Raw genomic sequence first — 16,335 nt, 5'->3', positions numbered from 1 at the left:
TGTTACCTTTTTATATTTTAGTTTTTGCATAAGCAATATATGAGTTATTTTTATATATATTTATTTATATATATATATATATATATATATAAAGAATATTCATGATTTTTTTTCAATTTAAACTAAATTATTTAAAAATAATTCTTCAAAACATAAATTCAAATAAAAAAATAGTTTAAATATAAGTTAACTATATTTGATAAAATATCATTACAGATAATTTTTTTTAAAGAAATTGATATAGTGTAAGTTTTTTTCTATAAAAAGTAATTTCTATTTATTTTAATAAGTTTAAATAAAAACAAGTCTCTGCAATGGGATTCTAAGCAATTTTTTCTTTTATCACTTGACGTTAAAATAACTATATATATGAAGAAAAAAACAAAAACATCAACGATTATGGGATACATGTTAATTGAATATTATGATATCAATAATCATCTTAACAAGTGCACAACTAAAATCAAGATACTCATTCAATATTTTTTTTTTCGCCATCCGTAACTAATAATCAAATATGAAAGAAGAAAATATCCTTTATAGGTTAAGTAAGATTAAGAAAGAACGAATACAGGAAGCAAAGTAAGAACAACTTCTAAAATTAATTTAAAATGCATCTCAAATATTAATTCTATTAAAAGCTAAACTTAGTTTAAACAAATTATTTTTTTTCTAGTATTACTCAAATATAAATCATAGTACTTACTAACTTAAAAAGAATAATAAAGTGGAGTTAGTGAATTAAACAGCAATGTAAGTTCTAAAACGAGAAAATTAGATTAGCCAGAGCCAGCGAAGCATTTGCATAGGAAAATGGTAAGAGTGAGAAAGGAAGGTTCCAAGCCTCAAATCACAGATTTCATCTCCTTCTGCTTCCTCTCTTACTCTCATCACATCACTCCAATCTAACCGCACCATTCTTCAGACTGATACATTCATAGATCAAAATCAAAGGTAACAAAACTTCGCGGCAGGGTTGAATCCAATAGTGATGATGACGGGGAAGCAACAATCGTGGTTCTTCTCTCTGCGAGGTTCGCTCCTGTTCCTCGCAATCCTCACCCTTCTCTCCATCACCTACCTCGCTCTCAGATACTCCACCCCGCCACCCGAGGTACCCGTTTCTCCTGTTTCTTCCACCCCATTTCCCAATTTATCATTTTTCACCGCTTTCTCCGTTACCCTTTTGCTCTAGGTTTCCAAGTTCTCCGTCACCAAGCTCAACGACGCGCCGGGAACCGGGAAATATGAGGAGTGTGGAGGAGGAGGAGGAGAAGAAGGAGAAGAAGAACTGTATTCGGACACGTTTCACTCTCCGCGTGTGTTCAAGCTGAACTACGAGGAGATGGAGAAAAAGTTCAAGGTGTACATATACCCTGATGGGGATCCCAACACGTTCTACCAGACGCCGAGGAAGCTCACTGGGAAGTACGCCAGTGAGGGCTATTTCTTCCAGAACATCAGAGAGAGTCATTTCCGCACCGAAAACCCCGATGAGGCGCACCTCTTCTTCATCCCCATCTCGTGTCACAAGATGCGCGGCAAGGTATTTTCTTTCTCTTTCGGCATTCTCTTTTGTTGAGATCTGGGGAGAATGGTAGGAGAATGTTAGATGCTTCCATGCATTGCCGGTGTGTAATAACTGTGGATTTGATAGTTAAGGGGAAATTGTTGGAGATCTTGTATTGATTAGTGATATGACCAAAATGGTGAATATAAGTGGGGGAACGTCTCACTTCATGAGCTAGCTAACTTTTGGGGTTAAGTCCAAACTCAAAATTCGAAGATGGTATCTAACCTATCCTATGGTTGTTTGTTTGGCCACTTGTTATTAAAGTCTATCCAATGGTTATTTTTTGACCTCTCTAGTCACTTGTTTTTAGACCATCTATAGATGTCTGTTTTACAAACTTTAGACTCGAGATATCTTGTCATTGGGGAGATGTGATAAAGATTCGGCATTGTAGGTTCAAACTCAAAATTATAAAGAAAGTTATGAATGCAGAGGAAAGATTTTCAAAATTATAGATATCATCCCATATTGGATGGTTAAGTGACTGCTTCTAGGGGGAATTTGATCTCATGTTTGTGTTATGCAGGGCACGTCTTATGAGAACATGACGATCATAGTACAAAATTATGTGGAGGGCTTGATATCCAAATATCCTTATTGGAACAGAACCTTGGGTGCTGATCACTTCTTTGTCACTTGTCATGATGTTGGTGTGAGGGCAACGGAAGGTCTTGAGTTTCTTGTGAAAAATTCCATTCGAGCAGTATGTTCCCCCAGCTATGATGTTGGATTTATTCCGCACAAAGATGTTGCTCTGCCTCAAGTGCTACAGCCTTTTGCTCTTCCTGCTGGGGGGAATGATGTAGAAAACAGGTGAAGTTTTTCAAGTTCTGTGTAGCTCCACTTTAGTTTCGTTGCTTGCCGAAGTTGGGGAAGATTAGGTTTTGGGGATTGAATTTTCTGTTTGAATGACTTGTCGTCCTGCTTTTGAAGGGTTTGTTAATCTTTTATGGTCAGAGGGATGGAAGTTACCTGATATTTCTCAGAATGTTCAAAGACCTTTATCAGACACTGGCTCATGACCCTCAAGTCTTTAGTTATAACATGCTGCAATTTCTCTTTAGTTTCTGGTATCCTGGGTAAACACTATCTATGGTGTGGATCTTAAAAGCCTTCCATGCAGTACACACACTCCTTGGCAAGAGCTTAAGACAAGAAAAATGCCAGTGACTTTTGTGATTTATAATCTTGATGTTGCAACAAAAAGCTGTTCTGAGTTTCAATATTTTTTATTCTGTTCAAGAGCCCGGTTTTTAGTATGAAAAATTAATATAGAATCTACATTTCCAGCCACCGAATTAGTAAGGATGCGTAGCTAATTTCTATCATAAGCTTAATTAATACTGCTGGTGCATTCGTACACAGTTTTTTTTTTTTTTTTTTTTTTTTTTTTTTTTTTTTTCTGTAGGGTCAATAGACAATGGTTCTATATGCATATCTATAGATTTTGAAAATTTATAAAAATCTGTGCCTTGCAGGACTACACTTGGATTTTGGGCTGGTCATCGTAACTCTAAAATTAGAGTTATTCTTGCACGTGTGTGGGAAAATGACACAGAACTTGATATTTCAAACAACAGAATTAGCAGGGCTACTGGGCATCTATTGTACCAGAAGAGATTTTACAGGAGTAAGTTTTGTATATGTCCTGGTGGATCCCAGGTCAATAGTGCACGAATAACAGACTCTATCCATTATGGTTGCATCCCTGGTAAGATAATCTTTCTAATGATTTTTTCCCTTTTGATTTTATAGCTGTGTATTCAGCTTCTTAGAACTGCATACCTAAAGGACTGATGGTACTGGTATATAATTACCAAATACTTGTTTTCTTGTGGTTTTTGTCGTTTTTCATGGATGGTGTGAGAGTGGTTGCATATTTATTGTATCTATTGAGAAACTTTTGAAAATCTTATCCTTGTGTAGACTAAATTAGTCAACCTTTGGTTTCTTCTATCGCTCCTAAGATTGTATAATGGAATTGAAACTTCATTGTGGGGTGATAATTGAGAGTCTGAATTATGGTGGTTTGATCATCAATTAATTAACTGCCTTTAAACTATGTACATAAATAGTTCAATTTGGAAAGGCATATTTGATAAGTGGAATAATAGCTGATCCTTTTATTGTTGGACACTGTTGGAAGTTGTAATACAACCATTGAAATGTGGAATACAAGAGGGAGTGGAGTTTGTATTGTGGAATTGGGGCCCAGGGACCAATTTTAGGATAACCTCCCCTTGTTCCACCCTTCTAATCTTCTTATTAAGGTCAAATTCAGCAGGAGCCATGTGTAAACAGAATTAAACAAGGATATTGTGAATGACATTTGAACTGTAACTTGCTTTTGAAAAAAAAAATATGTTCTGCTTTGTTATTCTTGCATTTGGGACAGGATTATTTAGGCTACCTTGTAACTGGCCTATATCTGCTTGTTGTTTTGCAGTGATATTGTCAAATTACTATGACCTTCCTTTTAATGATATTCTTGACTGGAATAAATTTGCTGTGATACTCAAAGAGAAAGATGTATACCAGCTTAAACAAATCCTCAAAAATATATCAGATGCCGAGTTTGTTGCACTTCATTATAATTTGGTAAAGGTATAAATCCTCTGATTACTTTATATGAAATCTATATATTAGTAAAAGATTTTAGATTTGTGCCCTTATCTTGTGTGGCATGTGAACCTTTTTTATAATTCAGAAAAACCTTTGCTTGGTCGGTAGAATTTTTCAGTCAATTGAATTATTGTTTTTATGTTGGAGCTCACATAAAGTTACTTCATTGCTCTCAGGTTCAGAAACATTTCCAATGGAATTCGCCCCCAATCAGATTTGATGCTTTCCATATGGTTATGTATGACCTCTGGTTACGCCATCACACGATCAAATACTGATATTTAGACTCACTCTAAAACACTCTTGTTTTGTATACAACTTACAGTTTTAGCAACCGAGAGAGCACTGTAAATAGGCAATTACAGTTTTGTATACAGCAGCTGGCTTATTCTATATTCTTGCACCCACAACATTTCAGTTAATTTGTTATTTGTTTGCTGTAAGGCTTTGTTGGGATGAAACTACTACATAGCCAAGATACTAAGGCTGGTGCAATTGTTCAAGTTGATAAAATCGTAACTAGAACATGGGTCGTTTGGCTTTCAATTGTAACACCTGATTGACTCATGGTATTTAACTGAGCTAGACATGATCTATTCTTACATAACTTGGCATATAATATTACCTGGAATAAAGGCCATCATGTATTAGTAGTCTAGTCATGCACTATCATTTGGGTCATCTAATTACAGTTCCACTACTATCTAAACTTATATGAGAGTTTGTGAGCATTGCAGTGATTTAAAGTTTCTTGGTTAACAAAATAAGAGTACGTTTCTTACGAGTATGCTCTTTTGAAAGCTTAGAAGGGCATCTTAGACTCGTCTTTTGTTTGTTTTATAAACGAAGGAAATATTAATTATTCGAGAGTCTTAGTTAACATAGGATATCGAATAAGAATTAAGGATTCAGAGGTAATGAAAAAGCTTAAATTCTAGTAGATACATATTGTTAATGAAATATAAGTAATTTCCTTCAACTTTATATCTTATAAAAAGTAAGAAAAATATCATTATATTAAATGACAATCATTATCCAATTCATAGATTAAAAGCAACAACCCTAACCTACCCTAGGTCACTGCCCTAATTTGTATCATTCTCATTTCTCGCCTCACTAAATAACACATCTCTCACTAGTTAATACATTATATATTGTTTTTATTCTATTGGTTTTAACAAGACCACTGTATTACCTCCTTTTTAATCAACAAATCTTCAAAAGAATGTTGTTCCAGAATCTGACAGAATGAATGAAGAAAAAGTTAATTTGCAAGAAATAGATGCAGTCAATTCAGAAAAAGAGATCTGATTAAAATTCAAAAGGAATGTATACAACATTAGTGAGAATAAGATTATGAGTGAAAGGGAAGGAACAGTTCAAAATATGTTGGTTATTATTACTTATCCATCAGTAGGTTGTTTAACATTTATTGGCCCGATTTGTTTAAGAGATTGATAGAAAATAACAGTCATGGCTTATTGCTCTAGAATCAAGAATCCATTTGGTTCGAGAACAGAATTACCTGAACTTTCAGTTTTTGAAATCCAGAATTGATTAGCACTATGATTTTGTGAAGTAAAGGTTGTTGCAAAAGTGCCAGCAAAGCTCTATGATGCTTAGGAGTAAAAGTTAAACTAGAGTTTTCAGTGTATGTAAGATCATCTACAGCAGCATCATTGAATGTGGAGACATAAAAATTGACACTGATTCATGTTATGACAGAGAAAGGGGAGGGATACCCACCAGCAGAAGTAGCTACTGCTGATAAATTGCATAGTAAGTATAGAAATATGTCTTGTCCTAACGAAATTACAAGGAACATGACTCATACTCTCACTTTTAGGTATTGTTAAGTTTGGACCAAAATTATCTACATTTACATACACTCTACTTTTGCGGAGTCATTGATAAAAGAAGCAGAAATAGACAATACACAGCAATGGGTGACAGCAATAAGATTGTAGCTCACTCTTTACATGATTTCATTTTCAACCTAACGTACATGATGCGGACAAAGATACGGAGATAAAATTAAATTGCAAAAATATGAAAATTTATTAGTTATACTTCATAGTCTAAAAAACAAAATCAAGAGAAACATTTATATATAAAAAGAAAAAGTCTAACAAAAGAAAAACCTATATAAATCATAATGTTTGACTCTCATTATCTTTATTGAAAAATTCAACTTCTAATTCTGGTTCACCAATCAGGAGCTTCATTGTCATGCAATGAAATGTCATCTTCTGCAATATTCCACAATTTAATTTCCCCATCTTTGTGTTTTGAGGAATTTTTCGAGAGAAGACAAAGATTACTATGAACAAATACTAAATCCTCAGTTCTTTTAGGTGTCATCTTATTCAAAGAATGTATAGAAGAATAAGTACTCCAATTCCTTTTACAACAAGAAGAAGAACATGGTTGTCCAAGTAGCTTAAGAGCTATCTTTTGAAGTGTTGGTGCATAAACTCCATGAACAATCCACCATGATTTTGCATCCATTTTATCTCTATCCCTTAAAGAGTCTTCATCCGCAAAATCTTTCATTCCTTCTGAAAAATTTGCAAACTCTATATCTACTTGTCTCCTTACATCCACATCATCAAAGTACCTCTTAAAACATTTGTTCCTTTCTTGAGTAAGTTCCACATCTTGATGTGGGGCACGTCTTTGTGAATCTTCATTTAACCATTCATGACTATAATATCTACAATATTAAAGATACATAAACATAAATTAACAAAATATTATAAATTTATGATATTATAAATAAGACATATACAACAAAATATAATCATAAAGTAATTTAACAATATAATTACCTTGGATTTAGAGAATGAGCAAGACAATGAAGAGATGTGCTACCCTTAGTCCAATGATCAACTAATATTGATTTTAGTGCCTCGAAGAAGGATGAATGTTCAACTTTTGTCTTTCTCTCATGTTGGTATATGATCTTTCTCACATTTTCAATCATTGAATCCCACATTTCATATATTAAGTGAAGAGTGGCCATATCCGTATCTGTTTTTATAAGAACATCATAAATAAGGGCAGTAAAAATAAGTATATAATCAACCTTCATCCACCAATTATCCTTCAATAAAGTTTTTTTCACAAATTGTGCACTATCCACATTATCTTCTTTGTAAGAAGACCATTCATCACTGAGAATCATCTCTTGGAGTCCTTCTTTCAAACTTCTAAACCTTTTGAGCATGACAATGGTCGAAGCAAATTTTGTTGGAGCAATAGAAAGTCCTTTCAATGACGTGAAGGTATTGAACATTGACAATCTCATAGAATGCCCCACAATAAAGTTTTTAATAAATATAACATCATCAACCATTTGTGTTATCCAAAAACATTCTTTATAAGTATAAATATTATCTGCCGCACAAATATTTTTCAATGCAAGATTCAAGGTGTCAACTACACAAGGAGTCCAGTAGATTGAAGGAAATTCTAATTCTATGAGCAAACCCGCTTCTTTACATATTGTTTCATTATCAGTTATAATTTGTACCACATTTTTTGTCCAACCTCTATGATTGCATCTCTAATGTGTTTAGCAATAAAATCCTTGTCCTTTATCTTACCATATCCATCTATTGTCTTTAGAAACATTGGTCCACTCTCGGTGATAGCCATAAAATTTATAAGTGATCTTTGAGAATCACTCCACCCATCACTAACAATTGTCACACCTTTATGTTTCCAAGAGTCTCTTATAGGTTGCAAGAGATTTTCTACGTGACTTCTTTCTTTCAAGAGTAAAGGACCACTCAATTCATCATATGTTGGTGGTACATATCCACCAAGATTAGAAGTATTGACAGCGTAAGAAAATGCACTCTTATAATAAGGATTTCTCGCTAGATGAAATGGTAATCCTGAAGAATAAAACATTTTTGCAATTTCACAATCAAGAGTATCTCTAACTCCAAGATTGAAAGAAGTTTCTAAAGGACTTTTGAGTTTTGGGTTAATAAAATCACTATTTGTATGTTTTCCTTCATTAGGTGGTAGGAGGACCTTTTTCATCTTTGAGTCTTCTATTTTCAATGTTGCTTCACGGTCTAATCTTTTAAACTCGACAAGTCTTGAAGCGGTCACATTTGGACAAATTCTAACTCCTCCTCCTGTAATTTTTAGTAAATGAGCTCTTACTCGAGTATAAGATCCATTGAATGAAAAATTACAAAGACTGCACTTAATCATATTATTTCCACCACCAGGAATTTTTCTTAACTTTGAAACATATCTCCATAGAGGTTTTGTTTCATCTTCTTGTTCGGTGACATGATTAAGTGCATTCATCTTAATTTCCTATAACAAAACAAATTGATTATAAAAAATTACTTAAATATAAAATGAATATAAAAATAAAAATAAATTAAGCTAATAAAAATTATTAATTTATCTGAATATAAAAAATAAAAAATATTTCACAAAATAAATACAAATATGAAACTAAATTGGATCAAGAATGTTAGAGGAAAGAAAGAAAAAACACTAGGCACACTTTTTTTTTGACAATAAATTAATTAATATTTAAATAACTATATTAATAAAAACATTTAAATAATATATTAATTAATATTTAAATAACTATACTAATCAGAAATTTTGAATAACTATATTTAAATAATATAAATATAAATAAGATATTAAATATAAATTTTAAATAATTGTATTGAAATAGTGTATAAATAAAAATAATATATTAATCAGAAAAAGTCAATAATTATATCCAAACATTTGCACACTTTTTTTACAAATTCATGCAACTTTACCAAACAATTTAGTCTCAGGTTCCTAAATTATGTATAAATAATATATTAATTAATATTTAAATAACTATATTAATCAGCAGTTTCGAATAACTGTATTTAAATAGTATGTAAATATAAGCAATATATTAATTAGAAATTTTAGATAATTATATTTAAATAATGTATTAATATGAATAATGTATTAGTAAGAAATTTTAAATAATTAAATTTAAAAACAAGCACACTTTTTGTTTGACAAATTCATGTAACTGTTTACAAAACAATATTGTAAGTTAATATAATTTATTCTCAGGTTCCTAAGTTATATCTAAATAATATTAATATTTAAATAATATAATAAGATAAATAATATATTAAATAATATTTAAATAACCATATTAATCAGAAATTTCAAATAATTAGATTTAAAAAGTATATAAATCCAAATAATATATTGATCAGAAATTTTAAATAATTATATTTAATTAATGTATAAATATAAATAAAATATTAATCAGAAATTTTAAATAATTATATTTAGATAATTTATAAACATAAATAATATATTAATTAGAAAAAAAATCAATAATTATATTTAAGGATAATGATATTTTGACTCATTTTTAATTTATTATCTCAATTATTTTTAAATTATCACATCATATCACTTAGATAAAATTTTTCAAAATAAATAATTGAAGAGTAATTGGAATGTAGGTTGAAAATGGATAAAAATATTATTATCCTATATTTATTTAAACATTAGCACATTTTTTTTTTTGACAAATTCATGTAACTGTTTACAAAACAAGCTCGTATGTTAATATAATTTATTCTTAGGCTCCTAAATTTTTATATAAATAATATATATTAATTAATATTTAAATAATTATATTTACATTCACATAATATATATATATATATATAATATTAATTAATATTTCATAAATTATATTAATCAGAAATTTTAAATAACTATATTTAAATAATATTAAAATAAAACAATATATTAATTAATAGTTTAATAAGTATATTAATAAAATAAAAATTATAATTTAACCAGTTTCTATAATTTATTACTTCAACATAAAAAGTAATATTAAAATAATATGATTTATTACTAATTAAAAATAAAAATAATTAATTATTTAATATTTCTCATATTATCAAATTTATCATTTAAATATTATATATATATATATATATATTACACCATTTATAAGTTTAATTTATACAAATAAATTATTTATTTAAATATAATAATAATTATATTAATTTTTTGAATTTAAATTTATGTAAATAAAAAAACACAATAAAAGAGGACACCTTAGAATTAGAAGGAGAAAGTTTGAACAGAGTGTACTAGGATGAAAGCAGAAGCCAAAAACGATGATAAACATAAATTGTCCATTTGTGATTGGTGAGAGCATTAAATTGAAACGCAAAATTAAACTCAGCATATTAAATTATTAATATAACTAAATTACTAAATTATTCAGAAAATAAAATAAAATTACCTTCTTCAGACCTCAGACTCTTCTTCTCGTCCCTTTCCTTCTTTTTTCTTCCTCTGCAACCCTACTCGTTTCTTCCTCTTCCAATTTCAACAACGCTGCAACTCCAATATACTCAATATCTTTTCTCGCCTGTGTTTCCAATCAATAATACACACGTTATTGTATTTTTTTCTCTGTTATTCTTGGAAAATTTATAGAAAAATTTAAGTTCTCTGTTATCTAAAGCTAGATATTATAGGAGATATGCAAGATCGTTCAGGTAAGATTTAATTCGTTTTTATTCTTATTTTTATTTTCTTTTTATTATGCGAAGATCGGGAAAGATTTAATTTCTTTTTAAGTTATTTTTATTTTCTTTTTTATTAAAGTAGATTAATTCGTTTTTATTCTTATTCTTATTTTCTGTTTTATCATGCGAAGAACAAGGAAGATTTAATTCCTTTTCATACTTATCTTTATTTTCTTTTTTATTAAAATAGATGCACGATTTTTATCTCAGACAAAAAAAAAGTCACGGATAACGTATATTTTTTATAACTGCATGTTAACGTATGGATACAGGTATCATAATATCCGTATTAATTTAAATAAATAAAAAATATATGATTAAAATATTATCATATTGATTTTGAATAAGTTATTTTTTTATCAATTAATTTTAAACAAAATCATTTTTTTATAAACTGTTATTCAACACTATTTAAATGGATTATTTAGACTTTTTCTGATACTGATGAATGTTATGTATTGTATTTTATTTGAATTTACGATTAAAATATGTCGTTAAATATATATATATATATATATATATATATATATATATATATATATATATATATATTGTGTAAATACCTGTGGATACATGTGGATATCTATGGATATTAAAAATTATGCGGATATATACATAATAGATACCTGACGAATATAAGTACAGGTACGGGATCAATATTTATCCAAGGATAAAATACGAGAAAGCTACTATCCGTGGTCTACTCGTTCCGTTGATATCCTACTTGCTAGTACAAATTTGTCTCCTCTGAAAAGGCCATAAGAAGCTCTATTGTTCAAATATAAATATGTACAGGATAAGAATATTACCAGAGACATGAAAGAATCACATTATTACAAGAATTCATATAGTTTTTGTAGTCAATTAATAGATACACTCGTCAAATTATGCAACAGAATTAAGAGATGCCGATGTTAAAACAAAATGCAACAACAGCAATCATACAAAACAATTAAATACTCAAATTTACAGCTCTGTATTTCAATAATTGACCCAGTCACAGAGCATGTCTTGACATCAACCTTGGTCATGATGTAATGATCTATTATCAATATGGATTCAGTACATCGTGGATTTTCATCAATGATTAATTTCCGCACCAATGGTATCATCTTAACGACAAGGTTCTAACTGCTAGTTACTGACATAATCTCAAACTTTTATAAATCGTGGTTCTATTGCATGCTGTTAATGACAAATATCAGCTAATACAAATCAAGCAGAGATCATTCACTGATTCACTGTTTGTTACTTGAGTACAGAAAACATGCGTGTCTGCAAGATTGTCTTGTAAACAAATACAGGTAGCAACTCAGAAAGTAACAACTTACACAGAACCACATTTGAGCATTTATCTAACATGTATAACTGAATTAGGAATATCCAATCCAGAACTTCCTTGATGTAAAATTTTGATATTTACATCTTCATGGAGGTATGAAAGTATTGAGCACACATCTGTTTGAATAACTAGTGTTAGAAGTTATGATGAGAAATGGGCCTGATGATCATACATGGTTATACCTACATATGTTCGGTATGGCCTGCTAAGAAAATTATTATATAGAGAAGCTAGGGAAAGGATATAACAAATGTGTTTCACCAGTAATCTTTACAGGAACATAAACCTCCTTTAAAATGATGGAATCTCTTTGCATCTCTAGCAATAATATATCTCCCAGTAAGTAAAGAAACAAATTTTATCCAACTGTGGCAATCACCACAAACTCTAAGATTCTTAAAAATCCTGATAGTAGTAGTTCTACCAATAGTCTTCCATAAAGCAAAAGCTATTGCCAGTTTTTCACTATGGTAATATAAAGAACTCATTTTCTTCTCTTCATCCAAATCCTGCAACACAAATCTAGTATCAGGATTATAACCCAGAATTTTGACCTTCTCTATTAATCCATGCAACATTTCAAAAATCTCATGAGCTCTTGGGTGAGACAAATCTCCAGCCATAAAAGTATGCACCTCTCTATCAATATCAACCCAACTCATTGCAGGACTTTTCTTCAATTTCATATCTCTTATGGTGCTTTTCATCTCAATTACCTGGTTCCATTTCCCAGCAGAAGCATAAAGATTTGTCAAAAGGATATGTGTTCCCCCATCCTCCGGAGCAAACTCAAGGATTTTTCTCATAGCTTTCTCTGCCATTTCTACCTCTCCATGAATCTTACATGTGTTTAGTAATGTCCTCCATAGTACCACATCCGGATTTCTCACTTCCTCTATCAACATTGCAGCCTCCTCAAGTCTCCTTGATCGCCCTAGCAAATCAATCATACAAGTAAAATGGTCTCTTGTCAATTCAATTTTGTGATTATTCCTAATGGAGGCAAATATCCGGCATCCTTCTTCAACTAAACCTGCATTGTTGCATGCCAAGAGAATACTGATAAATGTCACACCATTTGGCACAAGTCCCAAAATTTCCATTCTTTCAAACAGCTCAAGTGCCTCGTGCCCGAAACCATTTTGAGCATAAGCATAGATCATTGAATTGATAGCAACTACATCTAACTCAGTTAAAACGTCAAAAACATACCTTGCGTTCTCTACATTTCCACATTTTCCGTATAAATTAATCAGTGCTGCACCTGTATATTTATTTCCATCTAATCCTAGTTTCATCGTAATGGCATGCATCTGTTCCCCTACTTCAAGCATTGCAAGGCTAGAACATGCTTGAAAAATACTCGACAATGTGAAAGGATTTGGTCTTATCAAACAACGAATCATTTCCCTGAATATTGACACAGCAGTCTCCTCTCTCCCATTTTGCACAAGACCCACCACAAAAGATGTCCATGTCACCTGATTTGCATAATCAAGCAAATTAAACACCTTTATAGAATCCTCAACCATGTGGCACCTTGAATACATGGTAAGGAGAGAAGTCTGTGAAGCAACAACAGATTCCAGGCCAGACTTAATCACAAGACCATGGATCAACTGACCATTAACTAAATCCCCTAGATTACCACAACTTATCAGGATGCAAGCAAGAGTATACTCATTAGGCTTAACACCTCTATTGACCATGTCCTCATAAACCTCTAAAGCTTCCCCATCAAGACCATGTTGAGCATAACCCACAATCAATGCAGTGAACAAGACAACATCTTTCTCTAAAACACGGTGAAAAACCAAATGGGCATCCCTCATTTTATCAAACTTAGCATACATATCAACAAGGGCACTAGCAACAAACACATCCTGGACCTCCAAACCCAAAACCACAGCCAACCCATGAGCCCTCTGGCCATGGCGTAGGAGACCCAAATGTGAAAACGCCTTAGAGATGGCAGAGAAGGTGTAGGCATCGGGTAAAACACCCTCCACAAGCATGTTGCCATAGAACTCAACGGCTTCTTTGCTCTTCCCATGACTGATATGAGAAGAGATCATCGAATTCCAAGTAACTATGTGTCTGTTGGGCAATTCATCGAACAACTTGCGTGCCTCAGCGAGGGTGCCGCATTTGATGTAGCCATCAATGAGCTTGTGGCCCAAGAACGAGTAAGTGAAACCGGATTTGATGACGTTGTTGTGAACTGCTCTGAGGGTAGTTAACGATTTTGTGTGCGCACATCGGGCAATAAGAGAAGAGTATAAATTCATATTTTCATGCTGGACATTTTTATTATCTTCTTCAAATGTATTTTTTCAAAAATGTAATGAAGAAAAAAGAAACAAGTTAGATTTCAGGCCTAGGGATGACAACGGGGCGGGGCGGGGACGGGTTTCACTATTCCATACCCATTCCCGCATAAAAAATTCATCCCCATCCCCATACCCAAATTCAACGGGTATCAAACTTTTTTCCCATCCCCATCCCCACCGGGTAACGGGTATAATCTCGTACCCATACCCATACCCATGTTCTAACTACTTCAATATTAATTTTTATAAAAGAAAAAAAATTACGGTAAAGAAAACATAATATTATGAAATATTCAATATTAGGAGGATTTTCTTCGATGCCAAATACATTAAAATAAATTATAAAATTATAATTGTTTATATTTTATATTAGAATACCAAATAAAATTTCATGTGAACCAAAACATTTATTAAATTTGCAAACTACAACATTAATGAACTTAGTTGATAAAATTAAAAAATATTTCAAAAAAGTATAAAAGGAAAACAAATATTCAAATTAAAATATATTTTAAATGTTTGTTTACTTCAATTTTTTAAATTCTAATGAATCTCTTTTTTATACACTAATAAAAGTTATAATATATCACTTGATCAAAATGACACAAAGAACAAATATTCAAATTAAAATATATTTTAAATATTTGTTTACTTCAATTTTTTAAATTATAATGAATCTCTTTTTTATACACTAATAAAAAGTTATAATACATCACTTGATCAAAATAACACAAAAAACAAATAATAAACATAATAATAAAATTTTGACATAGATTTTGTATATTTTGAACTTCAATATATGTTGCATAGTGACAAAAAAATATTCATAGAAATTACATTAAATTTTTATATTGTAGTAAATAAAAGTTATTTATACAATTAAAGTAAAAAAAATTACAGTATGATTAATAGTGAGTTATAAAATAACAAATAATTAGATAGAATATATCGAAATATTTTATTCTACATGATGAAAATAAACAATAAATAAAAATATTAAAAAACTAACAAATGTGTGTTTTAGAAATAATTTGAGAGACTATCGAAAGAAATCGCACAAAGGAAATCAAATGTATAATTAAGGTATGATAAAATGAAAAAAACCTTAGAGAACTAATTATTAAATTATGTTTGAAGTGGTTAAAATAAATAGAAATATCATTAGTGACCAAAAAATTTATCATTAAATTACAAATAAATTAGTAATTAAATTGGTCACTAAATCAAGTACCGATTCGATCATTGAATCAGTCACTAATTTAGACAATAAATCAACTACTACCACCAATGACGAAAAATAGTGACTGATATGGGTTACTGACTAAATCAGTCACCATTTCATTTTTTCTTGTAGTGAATTATCATATACTATTCCTAAATATCATTATATATATATATATATATATAATTTTAACCACTTTAAACAGAATTTAAAGTGAAACAATTACATTATGATATATTATTCTACATGATGAAAATAAAAACAATAAATAAAAATATTAAAAAACTAACAAATGTGTGTTTTAGAAATAATTTGAGAGACTATCGAAAAAAATCACACAAAGGAAATCAAATGTATAACTAAGGTATGATAAGACGAAAAATATCTCAGAGAACTAAGAAAACTTTTCAAATATCAACATATATACTTAATGGTTGAAAAATAACGAAAATTACTTTAATGAAACAAAAGAGTTCTTCAAATTAAACAAAAATTAATAATAATAATAATAATAAGTAAAGAATTTTTTTATATTACCTTAAATTGAGAGTATAAACATTCTCATGTGAAAGGAAAATTTATAATAAATAAAAATATTAAAAAATAATATAAATATTCAAATGTAAGGCATAATTTTTTTATTAACATACATTATTTTA

At 30.2% G+C, this 16,335-nt stretch overlaps 3 protein-coding genes across 3 annotated transcripts; 1 reads left to right on the top strand and 2 right to left on the bottom strand.

Annotated features, from left to right (window-relative positions):
- Positions 1-768: 768 nt before the first annotated feature.
- Positions 769-4,797, top strand: LOC114174326 (probable glycosyltransferase At5g03795). The gene is made up of 6 exons (XM_028059160.1): positions 769-1,114; positions 1,196-1,546; positions 2,100-2,386; positions 3,052-3,284; positions 4,020-4,177; positions 4,372-4,797. The coding sequence occupies exons 1-6, from the start codon at positions 992-994 to the stop codon at positions 4,471-4,473; spliced, it is 1,254 nt and encodes a 417-aa protein (XP_027914961.1). The 5' UTR covers positions 769-991; the 3' UTR covers positions 4,474-4,797.
- Positions 4,798-6,400: 1,603 nt separating this feature from the next.
- LOC114174583 lies at positions 6,401-8,335 on the bottom strand. The gene is made up of 2 exons (XM_028059416.1): positions 7,024-8,335; positions 6,401-6,908 (listed from the first exon to the last, which is right to left on the bottom strand). Exons 1-2 carry the CDS (start codon positions 7,548-7,550, stop codon positions 6,401-6,403), a joined length of 1,035 nt encoding a protein of 344 aa, XP_027915217.1. The 5' UTR covers positions 7,551-8,335.
- A 3,589-nt stretch (positions 8,336-11,924) lies between these two features.
- Positions 11,925-14,496, bottom strand: LOC114173154 (pentatricopeptide repeat-containing protein At5g65570). The gene has a single exon (XM_028057400.1). The coding sequence runs from the start codon at positions 14,410-14,412 to the stop codon at positions 12,382-12,384; it is 2,031 nt and encodes a 676-aa protein (XP_027913201.1). The 5' UTR covers positions 14,413-14,496; the 3' UTR covers positions 11,925-12,381.
- Positions 14,497-16,335: the final 1,839 nt, after the last annotated feature.

The sequence above is a fragment of the Vigna unguiculata genome, chromosome 2 (genome assembly GCF_004118075.2).
Source record: "Vigna unguiculata cultivar IT97K-499-35 chromosome 2, ASM411807v1, whole genome shotgun sequence".
Classification (NCBI taxonomy): Eukaryota; Viridiplantae; Streptophyta; class Magnoliopsida; order Fabales; family Fabaceae; genus Vigna; species Vigna unguiculata.
Note: the sequence above shows the minus strand (reverse complement) of the source record. Positions and strands in the feature narration are given on the sequence as shown.

Excerpts from the sequence above, each read along its gene's own strand:
- LOC114173154 (XM_028057400.1), bottom strand. The coding sequence starts at position 14,412 with ATGAATTTATACTCTTCTCTTATTGCCCGATGTGCGCACACAAAATCG.
- LOC114174583 (XM_028059416.1), bottom strand. The coding sequence starts at position 7,550 with ATGGTTGATGATGTTATATTTATTAAAAACTTTATTGTGGGGCATTCT. Across the intron at positions 6,909-7,023 it reads GCTCATTCTCTAAATCCAAG|ATATTATAGTCATGAATGGT; the intron begins GTAATTATATTG and ends TTAATATTGTAG.
- LOC114174326 (XM_028059160.1), top strand. The coding sequence starts at position 992 with ATGATGACGGGGAAGCAACAATCGTGGTTCTTCTCTCTGCGAGGTTCG. Across the intron at positions 1,547-2,099 it reads GTCACAAGATGCGCGGCAAG|GGCACGTCTTATGAGAACAT; the intron begins GTATTTTCTTTC and ends TGTGTTATGCAG. Across the intron at positions 3,285-4,019 it reads CCATTATGGTTGCATCCCTG|TGATATTGTCAAATTACTAT; the intron begins GTAAGATAATCT and ends GTTGTTTTGCAG.